The sequence below is a fragment of the Panulirus ornatus genome, chromosome 12 (genome assembly GCF_036320965.1).
Source record: "Panulirus ornatus isolate Po-2019 chromosome 12, ASM3632096v1, whole genome shotgun sequence".
NCBI classification, from domain to species: Eukaryota; Metazoa; Arthropoda; class Malacostraca; order Decapoda; family Palinuridae; genus Panulirus; species Panulirus ornatus.
The window spans coordinates 10,302,626-10,321,775 of NC_092235.1; the positions used below are offsets into that span (position 1 = coordinate 10,302,626).

At 40.5% G+C, this 19,150-nt stretch overlaps 1 protein-coding gene across 1 annotated transcript in view; it reads right to left on the minus strand.

Moving 5' to 3' along the window:
* Nucleotides 1–817: 817 nt before the first annotated feature.
* Dscam4 (Down syndrome cell adhesion molecule 4) overlaps nt 818–19,150 on the minus strand; it is a 415,036-nt gene continuing 396,703 nt past the window's right edge. The window contains exons 19-21 of the mRNA XM_071667322.1: nt 14,624–14,770; nt 12,053–12,202; nt 818–1,884 (exon numbers count right to left, since the gene is read on the minus strand). Coding sequence (XP_071523423.1) covers nt 1,736–1,884; nt 12,053–12,202; nt 14,624–14,770 — 446 coding nt within the window. The 3' untranslated portion in view covers nt 818–1,735. The remainder of the gene's footprint in view (nt 1,885–12,052; nt 12,203–14,623; nt 14,771–19,150) is intronic.

A 19,150-nucleotide genomic window follows, 5' to 3' on the forward strand; every position in this document is an offset into this window, starting at 1 on the left:
TGCTTTGAAGAATGTATGTGAGAAATACTTAGAAAAGCAAATGGATTTGTATGTAGCATTTATGGATCTGGAGAAGGCATATGATAGAGTTGATAGAGATGCTCTGTGGAAGGTATTAAGAATATATGGTGTGGGAGGAAAGTTGTTAGAAGCAGTGTAAAGTTTTTATCGAGGATGTAAGGCATGTGTACGTGTAGGAAGAGAGGAAAGTGATTGGTTCTCAGTGAATGTAGGTTTGCGGCAGGGGTGTGTGATGTCTCCATGGTTGTTTAATTTGTTTATGGATGGGGTTGTTAGGGAGGTAAATGCAAGAGTTTTGGAAAGAGGGGCAAGTATGAAGTCTGTTGGGGATGAGAGAGCTTGGGAAGTGAGTCAGTTGTTGTTCGCTGATGATTTAGCGCTGGTGGCTGATTCATGTGAGAAACTGCAGAAGCTGGTGACTGAGTTTGGTAAAGTGTGTGGAAGAAGAAAGTTAAGAGTAAATGTGAATAAGAGCAAGGTTATTAGGTACAGTAGGGTTGAGGGTCAAGTCAATTGGGAGGTGAGTTTGAATGGAGAAAAACTGGAGGAAGTGAAGTGTTTTAGATATCTGGGAGTGGATCTGGCAGCGGATGGAAACATGGAAGCGGAAGTGGATCATAGGGTGGGGGAGGGGGCGAAAATTCTGGGGGCCTTGAAGAATGTGTGGAAGTCGAGAACATTATCTCGGAAAGCAAAAATGGGTATGTTTGAAGGAATAGTGGTTCCAACAATGTTGTATGGTTGCGAGGCGTGGGCTATGGATAGAGTTGTGCGCAGGAGGATGGATGTGCTGGAAATGAGATGTTTGAGGACAATGTGTGGTGTGAGGTGGTTTGATCGAGTGAGTAACGTAAGGGTAAGAGAGATGTGTGGAAATAAAAAGAGCGTGGTTGAGAGAGCAGAAGAGGGTGTTTTGAAGTGGTTTGGGCACATGGAGAGAATGAGTGAGGAAAGATTGACCAAGAGGATATATGTGTCGGAGGTGGAGGGAACGAGGAGAAGAGGAAGACCAAATTGGAGGTGGAAAGATGGAGTGAAAAAGATTTTGTGTGATCGGGGCCTGAACATGCAGGAGGGTGAAAGGAGGGCAAGGAATAGAGTGAATTGGAGCGATGTGGTATACTGGGGTTGACGTGCTGTCAGTGGATTGAATCAAGGCATGTGAAGCGTCTGGGGTAAACCATGGAAAGCTGTGTAGGTATGTATATTTGCGTGTGTGGACGTATGTATATACATGTGTATGGGGGGGGTTGGGCCATTTCTTTCGTCTGTTTCCTTGCGCTACCTTGCAAACGCGGGAGACAGCGACAAAGTATAATAAAAAAAAAAATAATCTGATCTTCATTCAGCCTACAACTTCACTCGCAATTGACAATTAAAGCTAAGATTTAGAAAACTCATGAATATCAATGGACATAAGCAGAGAGTTAACTGTATTTCATATAGATACTTAAGCTGATAAGTACACAAGACCTTCATACCATAAAAGTTGTCTAATTAACTTTGTTCATAACTTTTATTCATCCATTCATGGTATAAAAGCTGAAGTGACCAAAATGAACCAATAAAATTTGAAGTAAATATCAAAAGATGTCCTCTGACTGATCAAAAAGGCACGATGAAAATTTGAAAAATTTTGACAAAGTGCTCTGACTGATCCATACTTTACTCACAACCAGAGTAAGATATTCTTGATGGTCTTAAAATATTATTGTTAACTGACCCTGCTCTGCTCGCTGGTGATGGCCATATAGAGAGTGTACTTAGTGAGTACACCATTGACCTTTACAGGGGCAAGCCAGGTCACAAGTATCGTTGAAGCAGAGCTCACAACAGCTTTGATCCCTGCCGGAGCATCTGGCACTGAAATGTTAAATAAAGAACTTATATTCACATATTCTACATGTACTGGTGATTAAATTGATTTCTATGCTCCATTCTCATACTATCTATGCAAACTTTAACACTAAAAGTCAAGTTAAAAGGCATTTAATGCATGTACAGAACATTTATCTCTATCCTGTACACTAAACCAAAATAATACTAAGTAGATTTACATCAAACCAATGTGAGAGTGGGAAAACCTTAGTTCTGGGTCATATATTAAGAAGACAACCAATCATCTGAGAAGCATAAGAGGAGCAATTTCATTGTTAAATCAAAACACTGGTTTAAAGGCTCTTTACCAATTAGGATGCTACACTAACCCACAGTACTAATATCTCATTAAGCCTTCCATTACGGTAATATTCCCTTTGGTATGAAGGGACCAACAATGCAAGGCCTCTGAACGATAGCAGCCAGCTCTGAGAATTTTGCAGTGCTTCAGAATGATTTCTGGTCACATGAACATGCTTTATCTCACCTAAAATATATAGTATATGCAAAAAAAATTCATTCTCAGAATATGACATATTGCATGTGGACTGACTGAGACATAAAACTTTCAATTCATGTGTATGGGGGTGGGTTGGGCCATTTCTTTCGTCTTTTTCCTTCATCCATCTGTGTATCTATATCCCAGATGCCTGTTCCCTATATGAATTCCAATCAAGGGGTGGCCAAAGCAAAAGAGTCTCCACTTATCCCTGTCCTTAAATGCCTCCCTCGCATATACCAATCAATGCATTCTTCCACCATTTCTCTCAATCCAGTACTTTTCCACTCTATTTTTCTGTGCCACAGGTGGTCTTCCTCTCACATCAACCTCTCTAATCATACTTTTACATACCACATGCTCCTCTCAAACAGCTCATTTCTACTGCCTGGATTCTTGACCTCTATAACTCATTTCATGCTTCAGTGGCATAAATCAGTGTTGGGAGGACTATGCAGTCCCATAATCTTATCTTCACTTTCATACCTACACCTCAACCCTTCACAATTCTATCAAGGGACCCAATGATTCTCATACCCTATACTGCTCTCTCCCTTATCCCTCCTTCCATATCACCAAACTTAACTAAGATAGCTCCTACATATCTAAATCTGTCAACTCTTCTAGTCTTTCTCTCCCTATATCTGTAACACAGTTTAGGCCACTTTCTTCTCTCACTATAGAGGGTTCTTTTAAAATATATACTTTCACTGTGTTTCCTTTCAAACACCATTACTTTACTTATACTTGCATTTACCTTCAATCACTATATATAAGAAATCAGAAGGATACACTTTTTATTAGATCAGTTACCTCTTAAAAATACCCACAGGGACTGAGGAAAAAGAATATTATCCACATATGTCCTGCATGTCACAGAAGGCTACTAAGAGGGACATGTGTGGGAGGGGGTGTATAGCCTTCCCTACTGCACTGTTGCTTTCAAAAGAAGTAACAAAAGTAGCCAAGCAAGGATTATCCTACCAGGCTAGCTATCAGCTCCTGAGGCTACCTCACTGAAGCAGGAAATGATGAATTGGCTTGAAAGAAAAAGGAAAGTTTCCTGAAAATGACCTAAACCTACATTTTCATTCTTGTAATTATTCATCTATATTGTGTCTGCCTTTTTCCACTTTACAGCTGTGTTATTCAACTATCATCACTCCAAAATTACTGGATTTTTCCTTCAACTTCCCACGCTGTAATAAACCTCTCCTGTGTGAACTTCCTCACTCAATCCTTCTATCATACCCTCAGCCTTTATATATATATATCCCGGGGATAGGGGAGAAAGAATACATCCTCACATTCCCCATGTGTCGTAGAAGGCGACTAAAGGGGACGCGAGCGGGGTGCTAGTAACCCTCCCCTCCTTGTATCTTAACTTTCTAAATGGGGAAACAGAAGAAGGAGTCACACAGGGAGTGCTCATCCTCCTCGAAGGCTCAGATTGGGGTGTCTAAATGTGTGTTGATGTAACCAAGATGAGAAAAAAGGAGAGATAGGTAGTATGTTTGAGGAGAGGAGCCTGGATGTTTTGGCTCTGAGTGAAACAAAGCTCAAGGGTAAAGGGGAAGAGTGGTTTGGGAATGTCTTGGGAGTAAAGTCGGGTTAGAGAGGATGAGAGCAAGTGAAGGAGTAGCACTACTCCTGAAACAGGAGTGGTGGGAGTATGTGATAGAGTGTTAGAAAGTAAACTCTAGATTGATATGGGTAAAACTGAAAGTGAATGGAGAGAGATGGGTGATTACTGGTGCATATGCACCTGGGCTTGAGAAGAAAGATTATGAGAGGTAAGTGTTTTGGGAGCAGCTGAGTGAGTGTGTTAGTAGTTTTGATGCAAGAGACCGGGTTATAGTGATGGGTGATTTGAATGCAAAGGTGAGTAATGTGGCAGTTGAGGGAATAATTTGTGTACATGGGGTGTTCAGTGTTGTAAATGGAAATGGTGAAGATCTTGTAGATTTATGTGCTGAAAAAGGACTGGTGATTGGGCATACCTGATTTAAAACAGGAGATATACATAAGTATACGTATGTCAGTAGGAGAGATGGTCAAAGAGCGTTATTGGATTAGGTGTTAATTGATAGGCGCGTGAAAGAGAGAGTTTTGGATGTTAATGTGCTGAGAGGTGCAACTGGAGGGATGTCTGATCATTATCTTGTGGAGGCTAAGGTGAAGATTTGTAGAGGTGATCAGAAAAGAAGAGAGAATGTTGGGGTTAAGAGAGTGGTGAGAGTAAGTGAGCTTGGGAAGGAGACTTGTGTGAGGAAGTACCAGGAGAGACTGAGTGCAGAATGGAAAAAGGTGAGAACAAAGGATGTAAGGGGAGTGAGGGAGGAATGGGATGTATTTAGGGAAGAAGTGATGGCTTGCGCAAAAGATGCTTGTGGCATGAGAAGTGTGGGAGGTGGGCAGATTAGAAAGGGTAGTGAGTGGTGGGATGAAGAAGTAAGATCATTAGTGAAAAAGAAGAGAGAGGCATTTGGATGATTTTTGCGCGAAAATAATGCAAATGACTGGGAGATGTGTAAAAGAAAGAGGCAGGAGGTCAAGAGAAGGGTGCAAGAGGTGAAAAAGAGGGCAAATGAGAGTTGGGGTGAGAGAGTATCATTAAATTTTAGGGAGAATAAAAAGATATTTGGGAAGGAGGTAAATAAAGTGCATAAGACAAGGGAACAAATGGGAACATCAGTGAAGGGGGCTAATGGGGAGGTGATAATAAGAAGTGGTGATGTGAGAAGATGGAGTGAGTATTTTGAAGGTTTGTTGAATGTGTTTGATGACAGAGTGGCAGATATAGGGTGTTTTGGTCGAGGTGGTGTGCAAAGTGAGAGGGTTAGGGAAAATGATTTGGTAAACAGAGAAGAGGTACTAAAAGCTTTGCAGAAGATGAAAGCTGGCAAGGCAGTGGGTTTGAATGGTATTGCAGTGGAATTTATTAAAAAAAAAGGGGGTGACTGTATTGTTGACTGGTTGGTAAGGTTATTTAATGTATGTATTACTCTTGGTGAGGTGCCTGACGATTGGCGGAATTCTTGCATAAAGCCACTGTACAAAGGCAAAGGAGATAAAAGTGAGTCTTCATTTTACAGAGGTATAAGTTTGTTGAGTATTCCTGGGAAATTATATGGGAGAGTATTGATTAATAGGGTGAAGGCATGTACAGATCATCAGATTGGGTAAGAGCAGTGTGGTTTCAGAAGAGGCAGAGGATGTGTGGATCAGGTGTTTGCTTTGAAGAATGTATGTGAGAAATACTTAGAAAAGCAAATAGATTTGTATGTAGCATTTATGGATCTGGAGAAGGTGTATGATTAGAGTTGGTAGAGATGCTCTGTGGAAGGTATTAAGAATATATGGTGTGGGTGGCAAGTTGTTAGAGGCAGTGAAAAGCTTTTATCGAGGATGTAAGGCTTGTGTATATGTAGGAAGAGAGGAAAGTGACTGGTTCTCAGTAAATGTTGGTTTGCGACAGGGTGCGTGATGTCTCCATGGTTGTTTAATTTGTTTATGGATGGGGTTGTTAGGGCGGTGAATGCAATAGTTTTGGAAAGAGGGGCAAGTATGCAGTTTGGTGTGTGAAAGATGAAAGCTGAGAGTACATGTTAATAAGAGCAAGGTTATTAGGTATGGTAGGGTTGAGGGTCAAGTCTATTGGGAGGTACGTTTGAATGGAGAAAAACTGGAGGAAGTGAAGTGTTTTAGATATCTAGGAGTGGATTTGGCAGTGGATGGGACCATGGAAGCGGAAGTGTATTATAGAGTGGGGGAGGGGGCGAAAGTTCTAAGAGCGTTGAAAAATGTATGGAAGTCGAGAACGTTATCTTCAAAGGCAGAAATGGGTATGTTTGAAGGAATAGTGGTTCCAACAATGTTATATGGTTGCGAGGCGTGGGCTATAGATAGAGTTGTGCGGAGGAGGGTGGATGTGCTGGAAATGAGATGCTTGAGGACAATATGTGGTGTGAGTTGGTTTGATTGAGTAAGTAATGAAAGGGTAAGAGAGGTGTGGTAATAAAAAGAGTGTGGTTGAGAGAGCAGAAGAGGGCGTTTTGAAATGGTTTGGTCACATGGGGAGAATGAGTGAGGAAAGATTGACAAAGAGGATATATATGTCAGAGGTGGAGAGAACAAGGAGAAGTGGGAGACCAAATTGGAGGTGGAAAGATGGACTGAAAAAGGTTCTGAGTGATCAGGGTCTGAACATGCAGGAGGGTGAATGGCGTGCAAGGAATAGAGTGAATCAAACAGTGTGGTATACCAGGGTCGATGTGCTGTCAATGGACTGAGCCATGGCATGTGAAGTTGTCATTTCATGTGTGGTGGGGTGGCAAAGGGAATGAATATGGGCAGACAGTATGAATTATGCACATGTGTATATCTGTATATGGCTGTGTGTGTATATATATGTATACTATGAGATGTATAGGTATGTATATGTGCGAGTGTGGACATGTATGTATATACATGTGTATGTGGGTGGGTTGGGCCATTCTTTTGTCTGTTTCCTTGCACTACCTTGCTAACACGGGAGACTGCAACAAAGTATAATAAATATACCTAACCTCAAATCAAGTTGGTCAAGATATTCAATCAGATAAGAATTTTGTTGTCTGTCACAATATACCATACCAAGTCCTACTATAACTAAATACAGTTTTTCTTGTTACACACTTCACCCCATTAACTGATTGCAGAAAAAGATTCACTTCACCCATTAACTGATTGCAGAAAAAGATTAAGTTATCAACAGAAAAATAAGTTTTGGAACAGATTTTATTCAGCCTAAAAAAGGAATGACTTAAGAATAAAATGTCCGCATATTGCCAAGACACTATTTCTGACTGGAGAGGAGGAGGTTAGTGTCTGCAGTTGACAAGGCTCTGGTGGCAGACTTAAGCAAGAAACTGTAGAAGATAGTGTCTGAGTCTGGGTGTGTGCGTGTGTATGTGTGCGTGTGTGAAAGGAGGAAGGTGATTTGATATGAATAAAATGTAACAAAGTTAAACATGGATGAGAGAAACAATTCAGTATGAGTCTGAATGCTTGAATGTGTTTCAGTGGAGTAAACCTGGAGGAAGGAGGGCATTTCAGATCCCTGGGAGTAGACCTTTCAGCAGATGGAAGCTAACAGAACCATAGAAAGAGTAAGGAGACAAAAGTCCAGGGTGCATCTTGAAGTATAATGAAAGGAAGGTCACTGTCTATGAGGACAAAGGTAGACAAGTTTAATGATGCAGCAGTACTAATGCATGGATGCATGTTGTGGCCCTATATGCAAATGTGTGGAAGAGGGTGTAAGTGTTGGGAATCAAATGCCTGAGTTTGATGTTGCATGAAGAGGGTTAACTGATTAGGAGCCAATTGTGCTGAAATGTTTTCAATACATGGAGACGATGAGTGAGGAGAGACTGACTAAAACGCTGATTCATTAAAAATGGATGTAATGAGGAAAAAAAAAAGGATGAAGAGGAGTGATGGAGTGAAAGATGCTTTGAGTTACTGGGGCCTGAACATGCAAAAAGGTGTGAGGCTTGTGTAAGATACAGCAAACTGCAGTGATATGGTACATCACTGTCAACTGGTTGAACCAGGGCATTTGGAATGGTCAGGGAAATCTGCAAAAAGATCTGTGGGACTTGGCTGTGGATGGGGATTCTGGTTTTAGTGCATTACTCATGACAACTAGAGAGTAGGTGTGAGCAAGAAAGTACCATTTCTTCATCTGTTTCTGGCTCTACCTTGCTAATGAGAGAAAATGTGAACAAATTTGAAAAGATCTGCAAATGGTCAGAGAAGAACCTTATGGAATCTACTGAAGTGAACTTCAATCAAATAAGTAATGGCATGATTAACAATATATCAGCAACTCCCAACAGGGAGTCTAGGAGTTATCATAAATCTGAAACTTGAACTTAAGAAGCACAATGGTAAGATCAGTATCTGTACAGTATACAACTACTTAAGATCTTCATGCAAATCAGTGTTGTCAAGAAGGGAGATGATGAGAGACCCCCGAAGATGAGAGACCCAAGTCCCAACTACTGGTAATGTGGTGAAAATACATTAGTGGAACTAATCAGTGGGTGTCCATCTAGAGGATGTCATGATTAGCTGTTGGCTAGCTCCTTCAGGGAACTTTAAAAAAGCTTTATTTGCTCTTAATGCACATAATACAAGGGTGCATCAATGGAATGAGTAAATCTCGCAGAAGTCATGACTATCTCGTAACCCTGTATCTTCAGCAGAGGTTGTAAAGATAGCCTCAGAGTTGTAGGCCCCCCCATCTACATTAAAGCTCCTGTGATGCAATAGGTACAAATTAGGATTCCTCACAGAAAAATTCTCTGTTGTACTATGCTGGGGCTTAGATCGTCTTCTTTACACAGATTTTTCTTGCTGTCACAATACTATGCAAAATATCATTAGACAAAATTCTTTTGTAATCCTCAGTCTTTGGCAGGTAAGATGAAAGCAAATCTAAAGTCCACTGATCTGCTTCTTCTAGTATACTGTTATTGTACTTAGAAAACCATTTTTGGGAGAGTTTACCCACCATGGGGATCCTTTGCAAAACTTCATGGGGCTATTTCCTTTTCCATGGAACCTCAATACAGCTTAGGTTTTTGTGACCACACAAGAGCCTTTGTGTTATTCCAATTTTGGAATACCAGCACTATGGTCTGAGGAGGTCACCAAGTGTTCTGGTCAGTGATAACTCTAAAGTCTGTGGGTATGATGCTTGAACATTGTCTTTTACTGTACTGTAAAGAGGAGGGTAGATTTCATGAAATTTGCTTAGTATAAAACACAAAAATAAGAAAAGTCTCTTTCTCTACACAAATCCTCACCATATAGGAAAAGCCATAACATCAAAATAATCTCTGTTATAAAGAAGACTTACAACCTTTGCTCCAAGTTTGAAGTATACTGTTTAAATGCATATAACAATAACAATGAGCTACTCTCCAGGTGTATTTGCAGATTTATAATATCACAGGAAATATTCAGAGCTAAGGTTTTTGCCCCCAAACCTACAGGAATGGGTAAAGGGTACAGATACCCAGCTCCAGTAAGTTCTCTTTTAGTAAATAAAGACGTACTGAGTTTCCCGCAAGTTTCTTCTAAAACCTACACTGGTGGTTCAGCAAAGAAAATCTGCAGACAAGCAGGGTTCAGAGAGCCAATATGAACCTGCTGATGGTTTGGAGAGATGTGTCATACATTTAAAGGGGCTACAATTCTTCTGAGGATGAAGGCTCGGGATAGTTGTCAATTCAACAGGAAAGGAGTGATAGTTTCCTCATTCCTCCTTTACCTGCTGGATCAGATCTCGATATCATATCATCACCACCATCTCTGAGCAGCAGTTCCAAACAAGGTTTGCGTCATTTTCTTCCTCTTTGAGGTGATCAACCTTATTCTTACGTTAGAATCTTTTGAGCATTGGTTTACTCAAAAATTTTTTCCATGTTTGGACCATGTAGCATTTGGTCAGGTGAAATGTCAGATGAAACAGCAAGGTCTAGGCCTATGTTTTCTGAGATGATAATGGGATGAACTGCTTTTAAGTGGATCCTATCATTAAAAGGAAATTCTCAGGTGGATCTCTGTGCTCTTACATTTTTGCTACTCTTTGATTTTCAAATCAGTGGAGTAGGGGTTAGTGCCATGGTTTGACTTTATTTTGAGGTCCATGACATGACTACCTGGCAACTTTTTAATGTTTGTGACTCTTAGTGGTCCAGAGTGCATAAAAACATCCCATGGGTTAAAGGGTACATACCATTGTGCTGTTCTTTCATGAAATCCTTTAGACTCTCTTAGGGAGTCATCATCATCAAAGATCATCATCACCAAAGAAGGATCGAGCATCACTTCTGAATTCTGGAATCCATTCAGACAATACCAGATGGTGTGGCATTTTGGGGGTTATTCTGAAATATTTTGAAGAATATGTAGTTAAAGAATATGTATATTCAGTTTTCCTTATAGCAAGAATGATGCCAACCATTATTGTTTCTTTTTTTCTTTCAAACTATTCGCCATTTCCCGCATTAGCGAGGTAGCGTTAAGAACAGAGGACTGGGCCTTTGAGGGAATATCCTCACCTGGCCCCCTTCTCTGTTCCTTCTTTTGGAAAATTTAAAAAAAAAAAAAAAAATAAGAGAGGGGAGGATTTCCAGCCCCCCGCTCCCTCCCCTTTTAGTCGCATTCTACGACACGCAGGGAACACATGGGAAGCACTCCTTCTCCCCTATACCCAGGGATAATATTCCTGGGGACAGGGGAGAAAGAACACCTCCCACGCACCCCCCACGAGCCGCAGAAGGCGACCAAAGGGGACGGGAACAGGGGACCAGAAACCCTCCCCTCCCAGCATTTCAACTCTCCAAAAGGGGAAACAGAAGAAGGAGCCACGCGGGGAGCGCCCATCCTCCTGCTTTTAAGGAGCTTTTGGCTATAATACACGACAACATTTGCTGGCCACACGTGGAGTTGACTAAGATCCTGTTTTCTCAAGAAACATATAGCTTTTTCATTTCAGCCCCATTGGGACTTAAATTAATCTTAAGGGAAACTGGCAAAGAAACTTTTCTTATAAGATGCTCTTTCTTATACCTTCAAGACCAGAAAGATATGTTAGTAACAGTCATGTGATGTATAAACAGAATTTACTTAAGCTGGAAGTCTACCCTTGGATAAAGGTTAATCCAAAGCCAAAGCCCTTGGTATACAAGACTGTTACAGTTGAGAAGAAAATTTTTCATTGCATTTCTGAAAAAAAAAATCAAAGTATCAACCCTATCTTTCAAATCAAAACTTTCAAGAATATCTTGACCTCACAGAAAATTCCATAAACTTTTGATTTGATCATCTGAACTCCTTTAGGCCTTTGTCAGGAGGATATCTCCCTGTGAATTTTTACACCTTTCACAGCCTTTTGAGGGAACCTCTTTTTGCAAGAGATTGCCGAGAGGGATCTTTGGCATTTGATGAGCACCTTTATTCAACTATATATAACTGGGTCTGATTCACTTCCCTTGTTTGGCCTTGGGTATGCCACTTTCAGAAAAGGATGGTGTGAAATGACAGGCAAGTCATCAGTAAGGGTTCACTTCTCTTCTTGTTTCTTAGGTTTTTCCTGAAGTTCCTCCACTTTTATGTGGGTATGCTCTTGGAAGCTCATATGACTGTCTGTGGATGAGACATGAAGTTTTTGAAGAACAAAAAAATCATATCTTTACTAAGAGAAGAGCTCCAAGAGTTCCATTTCGTTTCCTCTAGCTTTCTTTCCTTTTTAAAAAACCATTTTCTGATTTCCGCCAAAAATCAGTATACGAATGAAGAATGGCGACAAATTGTGCTCTACAACACAACCTCCATGTTTTGGCATCATACAACTGGGCAGATTACTGTATGGTTGTTCAACCACGTGGATAAGCATCTACTGATCTAATACATTACATGGTGGTCAATGGAAATAAATATTCAAATAGTTGCCCCTTTTTTCTGGGGTACAATTTGTGTTTCAACCCCCTCAATGAGCAGGTGCTCTTTCAGACACTCATAGGGTCCCTACTTTCACAACTATGCTTCTCCAAGTCAGTTACTTAATTACACAAAACAATATTTCAAACAATAACTCACCATCCTGTAGTGTCCTGCAAAATATGGGTGCTGATTGAACACCATCACCAGCACTTGTATAGGCCAAAACACTAATACTGTAGTTTGTATACTTTTCCAAACTGAAGATATTGGTGCTCTCAGCAGCTGTTTCCGTCTGTGCTTCCTCATCTGTGAATGAAGGTGTAAAATTATGACATGTACACCTGAATATGTTCACAAATTACTCATTCACTAAAGAGCTTACATACATAAACCACAGCTTCTGTTTCATGCTTTCACTCAATCACTCACTTGTTCTCTCTTAAACACACACACACACACAAACACACACAAGCCACTGCATTGCAGAAGTTAGCATTGCAAACCACCATTCTAATACATCTGGATTCATATCCTATACAGGGCACTAACTCACAGCTAATCCAGCCATTTATTCCCACCTCTGGGGATACTGAATGGGTGCTTATCAAATTATCTATGAAGAGTGTGTGTGTGTGTGTGTGTGTGTGTGTGTGTGTGTGTGTGGGTGAATATTCACAAGGTTAAAACATGGAATATGGAAAAAGGCTAATATACAGGGCAACATAAGTGTAAAACTCTCTCCTGGCTATAAAACAAAAAGTAATAAAAAAAAGATTAATCACCCACACATAAAAAAACATGAATGAATGATTAAATGGGGCAAGCTAAGTGAAGATGTATGGTAGTACATGCAAAAACAATAAAATTCAAGTGCTTGGAAGAAGTGTATGGTCGAAAACAGAGGTTTGAAAATGAGCTCTTACAAGTGGAAAACTTCTTCCCTAAATATTGTGATTATATGCACTTATTTATGCAATCAGGATTACTGCATATGGTTAGTGATGGGAAAACAGAGAAAGGTGACCTAATCATAGCCTTAAGTTTCTAAATCAGTTGGGACACTGCCATTAAACAATTTTTCATGAGATGCTGTACCAGAGTAACCAGAAGCTACAGCAAGAAGCTAATTAATAAGGATGAAAAAAGTAAAGCACTGTTTCATTGTAAGGGTGGTGGCTGGTTGGAATGGAATGAATAAGTAAATACTAAATAAGAGCAGTTGACAAAGGTTCAAAAGCCTACTTGATGTTATATAAAGGTCAAGAAACGGAGCCCCAAGTATGAAGAACCCTCTCACTGTACTGTACAGATAGGTAAATTCCTACTTTAAATGTTTTTCCTATGCTGTGCCAAATGGCACATATGGTGTATAGCCCAAGAAAGACTGAGCCATATGAAGACCTCAATAATGGTAAAGTTTTCCAGACCATGATTAGTGAAAGACAGGTGCCACAGAATTTCATTCCACTTGAATAACTTCAGGTACCTTATCTTAAGCAGGTCCACCTCCTCTTCTTTACCTGTGGTAAAACAACATAATAAGAAGGCAGAGGTGATAAATTGGCTCAAAAAAGCAGCAGATAGCTTGAGACAAGCATGTTTTTGAAATAGACCTATCACTTTGCTGTTCCTGAGCCCACTTTCTCCCATAAGGTTAAGTTTCCTCTGAAGACCACTGCCATTCAAGACTGAAGCTTGGTAGGAGGCAGCACCAGCGGCAAAGGTTGGTATGACATCACTGGAGGGATAACAGGGATACTGACTTAGTGAGTAATTATAGTACTGTTGATGAGTTGATAATCGAGCAGCTCACCAGAGACATGCTATGGTTAAACTTTTCATGTGACTGTGGCTATATTTGTTATAGAAGTTCTCTACCGCACTGACTAACACAAAACTGCATGACAGGGAACTAATAATCAAGAAGGGAAGATTTTGGTACTAGCTCAAAAACATCCTTTTCACAAGCTCAAAGCCAATTCTTTTATACTTATTCACTGTTTCTCACCTTAGTGATGCAGTATCAGAAACATATGACTGAGCTTTTAAGGAAAAATCCTTCCTCTTTTCCTACTTTTGAAAAAATATACTATTGGAGGAGAGGATCTCCAGCTACCTATCCCAATTCCAGCTCATCTTTGTCATCTTTAACAGCATGCAGGAGATCTGTGGATTATATGTTTTCTCTCCTATTTCCAGGGATATTTCAAAACACATATTTGGCCTAACTCAAGATATACTATAAAAGATTAGACACCTTGCCTAAGAGGACACATTCATCTGCTACTCATGCCCAGAGGTAGGCAACAAAAGTTACAAATAAAGGAAGTGGAAGAGTGAAGCTAGAATGCATGAAAACACTCGTGTTGGAAGAAAGAAGGACAAGGGGAGACATGCTAATGATAAACACATTTCTAAATGGATGTGACGAAGTAAATAATAAGGGGTTTTACACAATTAAAAACAATACATCGATGAATGAATGTGGCAGGAAATTAAATAAATACTAGTACAGAAGATGTGAAGAAACACTCCAAAAGTAACAGAGCTCTGGATACATGAAATAAACTGTGAGAAGAAGCTTTTAATGAAGACATCAGCGATAAGACTGTAAGGCTGTATAATGCATAAGAAAGTTTAGGAGATGGGCCTTTATGAATATAAAACTATTAGTTTGTACAGCACAAACAAGCAATCACATGCAAGCACACAAACTTTCCTACCCACCTGAATATTCAGCAGCTGGTGTGTAAAGAACTCTATATCCTTTGATTAAGCCATTTTGTCCTCTAACAGGAGGAGGCCGCCATGCTACTGAAACACTTTGAGGAGACGTTGCCTCACATCGTATTGTTTCAGGTGGCAGGCTTGGCGCTGTAAAAGGGAAGAGATTTTGGTACAAGATTTGAGAGTAAGTCTCTGAGAATATGAAATATGATTTAGAAAGCATGGTTTGAACTCAAGAAAAACTATTTCTTCCAACAAGGAAGATCAGTAAGCAAGTAAAATGAGAGGGACATGCACCTTTTGGAACTATACCTATGCACAATCCCAGTAACATATTGTGGTCTACCCACCATCTGCCCCTAAAGGAGGATCATTTTGTTAAATTCACTGTTCCTCTGTGTCACACTGCGAACATAAAAATTTAGCCCTGTAAACTATCCATGTAAATAACATTTACTCATTCCTGCAAATCTCCAGACTGCCTACCACAAAGTAGAATATTTTAGCATGGGGAACAAGATAGGAAGAAAGAGGAAGAACTGCTTGGCAGCCTCCTTTGTACACAGAAATAACTTTTCATGGGTTCAGAGATTATTTTCTTCCCAACAGGATTTGGCCAGTGAACAAGGGAAATGAGAGCATATTTAAATGAAGGACAGTGGGGCAATGCTGATCTAAAAAAAAAGAAGTGATAATGGTGGTTAAACAAGAGATGAAAAACAGAACCAAGTAAACTGTTTGAAAGAAACCCTAAAAGCCTAATAAGAGGACATGAAAAGAAATTAGTCAAAGGGTGCCCTTTAAGGTAAAAAGATTGTACAGTGTGGAACTTAATAAATCCTTTGACAAAGTCAAACCTGGCACCTATCAAGTTAAAAGTCTTTAATAAAGCAATTCACCGAATTTAGTACTATCAAAAATGAAAGCTAGATGTTTTTAATGGAATGGACTAAAGTAGTGTACTTCCTTGAATTCTTCTGAAACCATTCAGAAACTGAGGTATAATTTTAGCTAATCAGTAGTGCTCTGTTGGAGATGACAGATCTTTTTTTTCTGAAGCTCAGCTGAAAGGGAGGCAGTGCTATGAACCAATCAAGGCAAGATGAAAGATAGTCCCATGAGAAAGGATCAGTTTCACTGGCAACTGAAAATAGGAAATGAGAAATAAAAGTACACTCAGTTAAGTTTAAGCCCTGTAACGCAGTCTTGGAGAGGGGCCTTCCTTCAACCAATAAGCTTAAGCTACAAAATACACAAGATATATCACACACAGCTGTGGCATTAATGTTCAAATAAGGTTAATACCTAAAAATCTACCAACCTGGAAAAGAACAATTCTGCTGGGTAGGCTGTGGAGATTAAGCCAACACCAAAAATCCCAGTACAATGCATAGAAGTCACCCACTCTACTAAGTACACTAGCAATAAGCATTATATCATCCTAGAAACATTTATTAGTATATAGTCCACCAGCCTCATGGCAACTTCAAAAATATAAGGTAACAAAACGTGCTGTCAATGGACTGAACCAGGGCATGTGAAGCATCTGGGGTAAACCAAGGAAAGGCCTGTGAGGCCTGGATGTGGATGGGGAGCTTTGGTTTCAGTGCATTACATATGACAGCTAGAGACTGAGTTTGAAAAAATGTGGCCCTTTTTGTCTGTTTTCCTGGCACTACCTAGCTGAAGCAGGAGGTAGCGACGCTATTTCCTGTGTGCTGTGGTAGCGACAGAAATGGATGAAAGCAAGCATTAATATAGACATATTATATTTTGTCGCTGTCTCCCGTGTTAGCGAGGTACCGCAAGGAAACAGACAAAAGAATGGCCCAACCCACCCACATATACATGTATATACATACACGTCCACACACGCACATATACATACCTATACATCTCAATGTATACATATATATACACAAACAGACATATACATATATACACATGTATATAATTCATATTGTCTGCCTTATCCATTCCCGTCGCCACCCCGCCACACATGAAATGAAAACCCCCTCCCCCCGCAGGTGCAAGAGGTAGCGCTAGGAAAAGACAACAAAGGTCCCACTCATTCACACTCAGTCTCTAGCTGTCATGTATAATGCACAGAAACCACAGCTCCCTTTCCACATCCACACCCCACAGAACTTTCCATGGTTTACCCCAGACACTTCACATGCCCTGCTTCAATCCATTGACAGCACATCGACCCTGGTATACCACATCGATCCAATTCACTCTATCCCTTGCACGCCTTTCACCCTCCTGCATGTTCAGGCCTAGATCACTCAAAATTTTTTTTTTTTACTCCATCTTTCTACCTCCAATTTGGTCTCCCACTTCTCCTCGTTCCCTCCACCTCTGACACATACATATCCTCTTTGTCAATCTTTCCTCACCCATTCTCTCCATGTGACCAAACCATTTCAAAACACCCTCTTCTGCTCTCTCAACTACACTCTTTTTATTACCACACATCTCTTTTACCCTTTCATTACTTACTCGATCAAACCACCTCACACCACATATTGTCCTCAAACATCTCATTTCCAGCACATCCACCCTCCTCCACACAACTCTATCTATAGTCCATGCCTCGCAACCATATAACATTGTTGGAACTACTATTCCTTCAAACATACCCATTTTTGCTTTCCAAGATAATGTTCATGACTTCCACACACTTTTCAACACTCCCAGAACTTTCGCCCCCTCCCTCACCATAAGACTCACTTCCGCTTCCATGGTTCCATCCGCTGCCAGATCCACCCCCAGATATCTAAAACACTTCACTTCTACCAGTTTTTTTCCATTCAAACTTACCTCCCAATTGACATGTCCCTCAACCCTACTGTACCTAATAACCTTGCTCTAATTCACATTTACTCTCAGCTTTCTTCTTTCACACACTTTACCAAACCCAGTCACCAGCTTCTGCAGTTTCTCACCCGAATCAGCCACCAGCGCTGTATCATCAGCGAACAACAACTGACTCACTTCCCAAGCTCTCTCATCCACAACAGACTGCATACTCGCCCCTCTTTCCAAAACTCTTGCATTCACCTCCCTAACAACCCCATCCATAAACAAATTAAACAACCATGGAGACATCACGCACCCCTGCCACAAACCAACATTCACAGAGAACCAATCACTTTCCTCTCTTCCTACACATACACATGCCTTACATCCTCGATAAAACTTTTCACTGCTTCTAACAACTTACCTCCCACACCATATATTTTTAATACCTTCCACAGAGCATCTCTATCAACCCTATCATATGCCTTCTCCAGATCCATAAATGCTACATACAAATCCATTTGCTTTTCTAAGTATTCCTCACATACATTTTTCAAAGCAAACACCTGATCCACACATCCTCTACCACTTCTGAAACAACACTGCTCTTCCCCAATCTGATGCTCTGTACATGCCTTCACCCTCTCAATCAATACTCTCCCATATAATTTACCAGGAATACTTAACAAACTTATACCTCTGTAGTTTGAGCACTCACTCTTCTCCCCTTTGCCTTTGTACAATGGCACTATGTAGGCATTCTGCCAGTCCTCAGGCACCTTACCATGAGTCATACATACATTAAATAACCTTACCAACCAGTCAACAATACAGTCACCCCCTTTTTTGATAAATTCCACTGCAATACCATCCAAACCTGCTGCCTTGCCAGCTTTCATCTTCTCTGTTTACCAAATCATTCTCCCTAACCCTCGCACTTTGCACACCACCTCGACCAAAACACCCTATATCTGCCACTCTATCATCAAACACATTCAACAAACCTTCAAAGTACTCACTCCATCTCCTCCTCACATCACCACTACTTGTTATCACCTCCCCATTAGCCCCCTTCACTGATGTTCCCATTTGTTCCCTTGTCTTATGCACTAAATTTACCTCCCCCCAAAACATCTTTTTATTATCCATAAAATCTAATGATACTCTCTCACCCCAACTCTCATTTGCCCTCTTTTTCGCCTCTTGCACCTTTCTCTTGACCTCTTGCCTCTTTCTTTTATACATCTCCCAGTCATTTGCATTATTTCTCTGCAAAAATTATCCAAATGCCTCTCTCTTCTCTTTCACTAATAATCTTACTTCATCCCACCACTCACTACACCTTTCTAATCTGCCCACCTCCCACACTTCTCATGCCACAAGCATCTTTTGCACAAGCCATCACTGCTTCCCTAAATACATCCCATTCCTTCCCCACTCCTGTTACATCCTTTGTTCTAACCTTTTTCCATTCTGTACTCAAGTCTCTCTTGGTACTTCCTCATACAAGTCTCCTTCCCAACCTCACTTACTCACAACACTCTCTTCACCCCAACATTCTCTCTTGTTTTCTGAAAACCTCTACAAATCTTCACCTTCACCTCCACAATATAATGATCAAACATCCCTCCAGTTGCACCTCTCAGCACATTAACATCCAAAAGTCTCTTTCGTGCGCCTGTCAATTAACACATAATCCAATAATGCTCTCTGGCCATCTCTCCT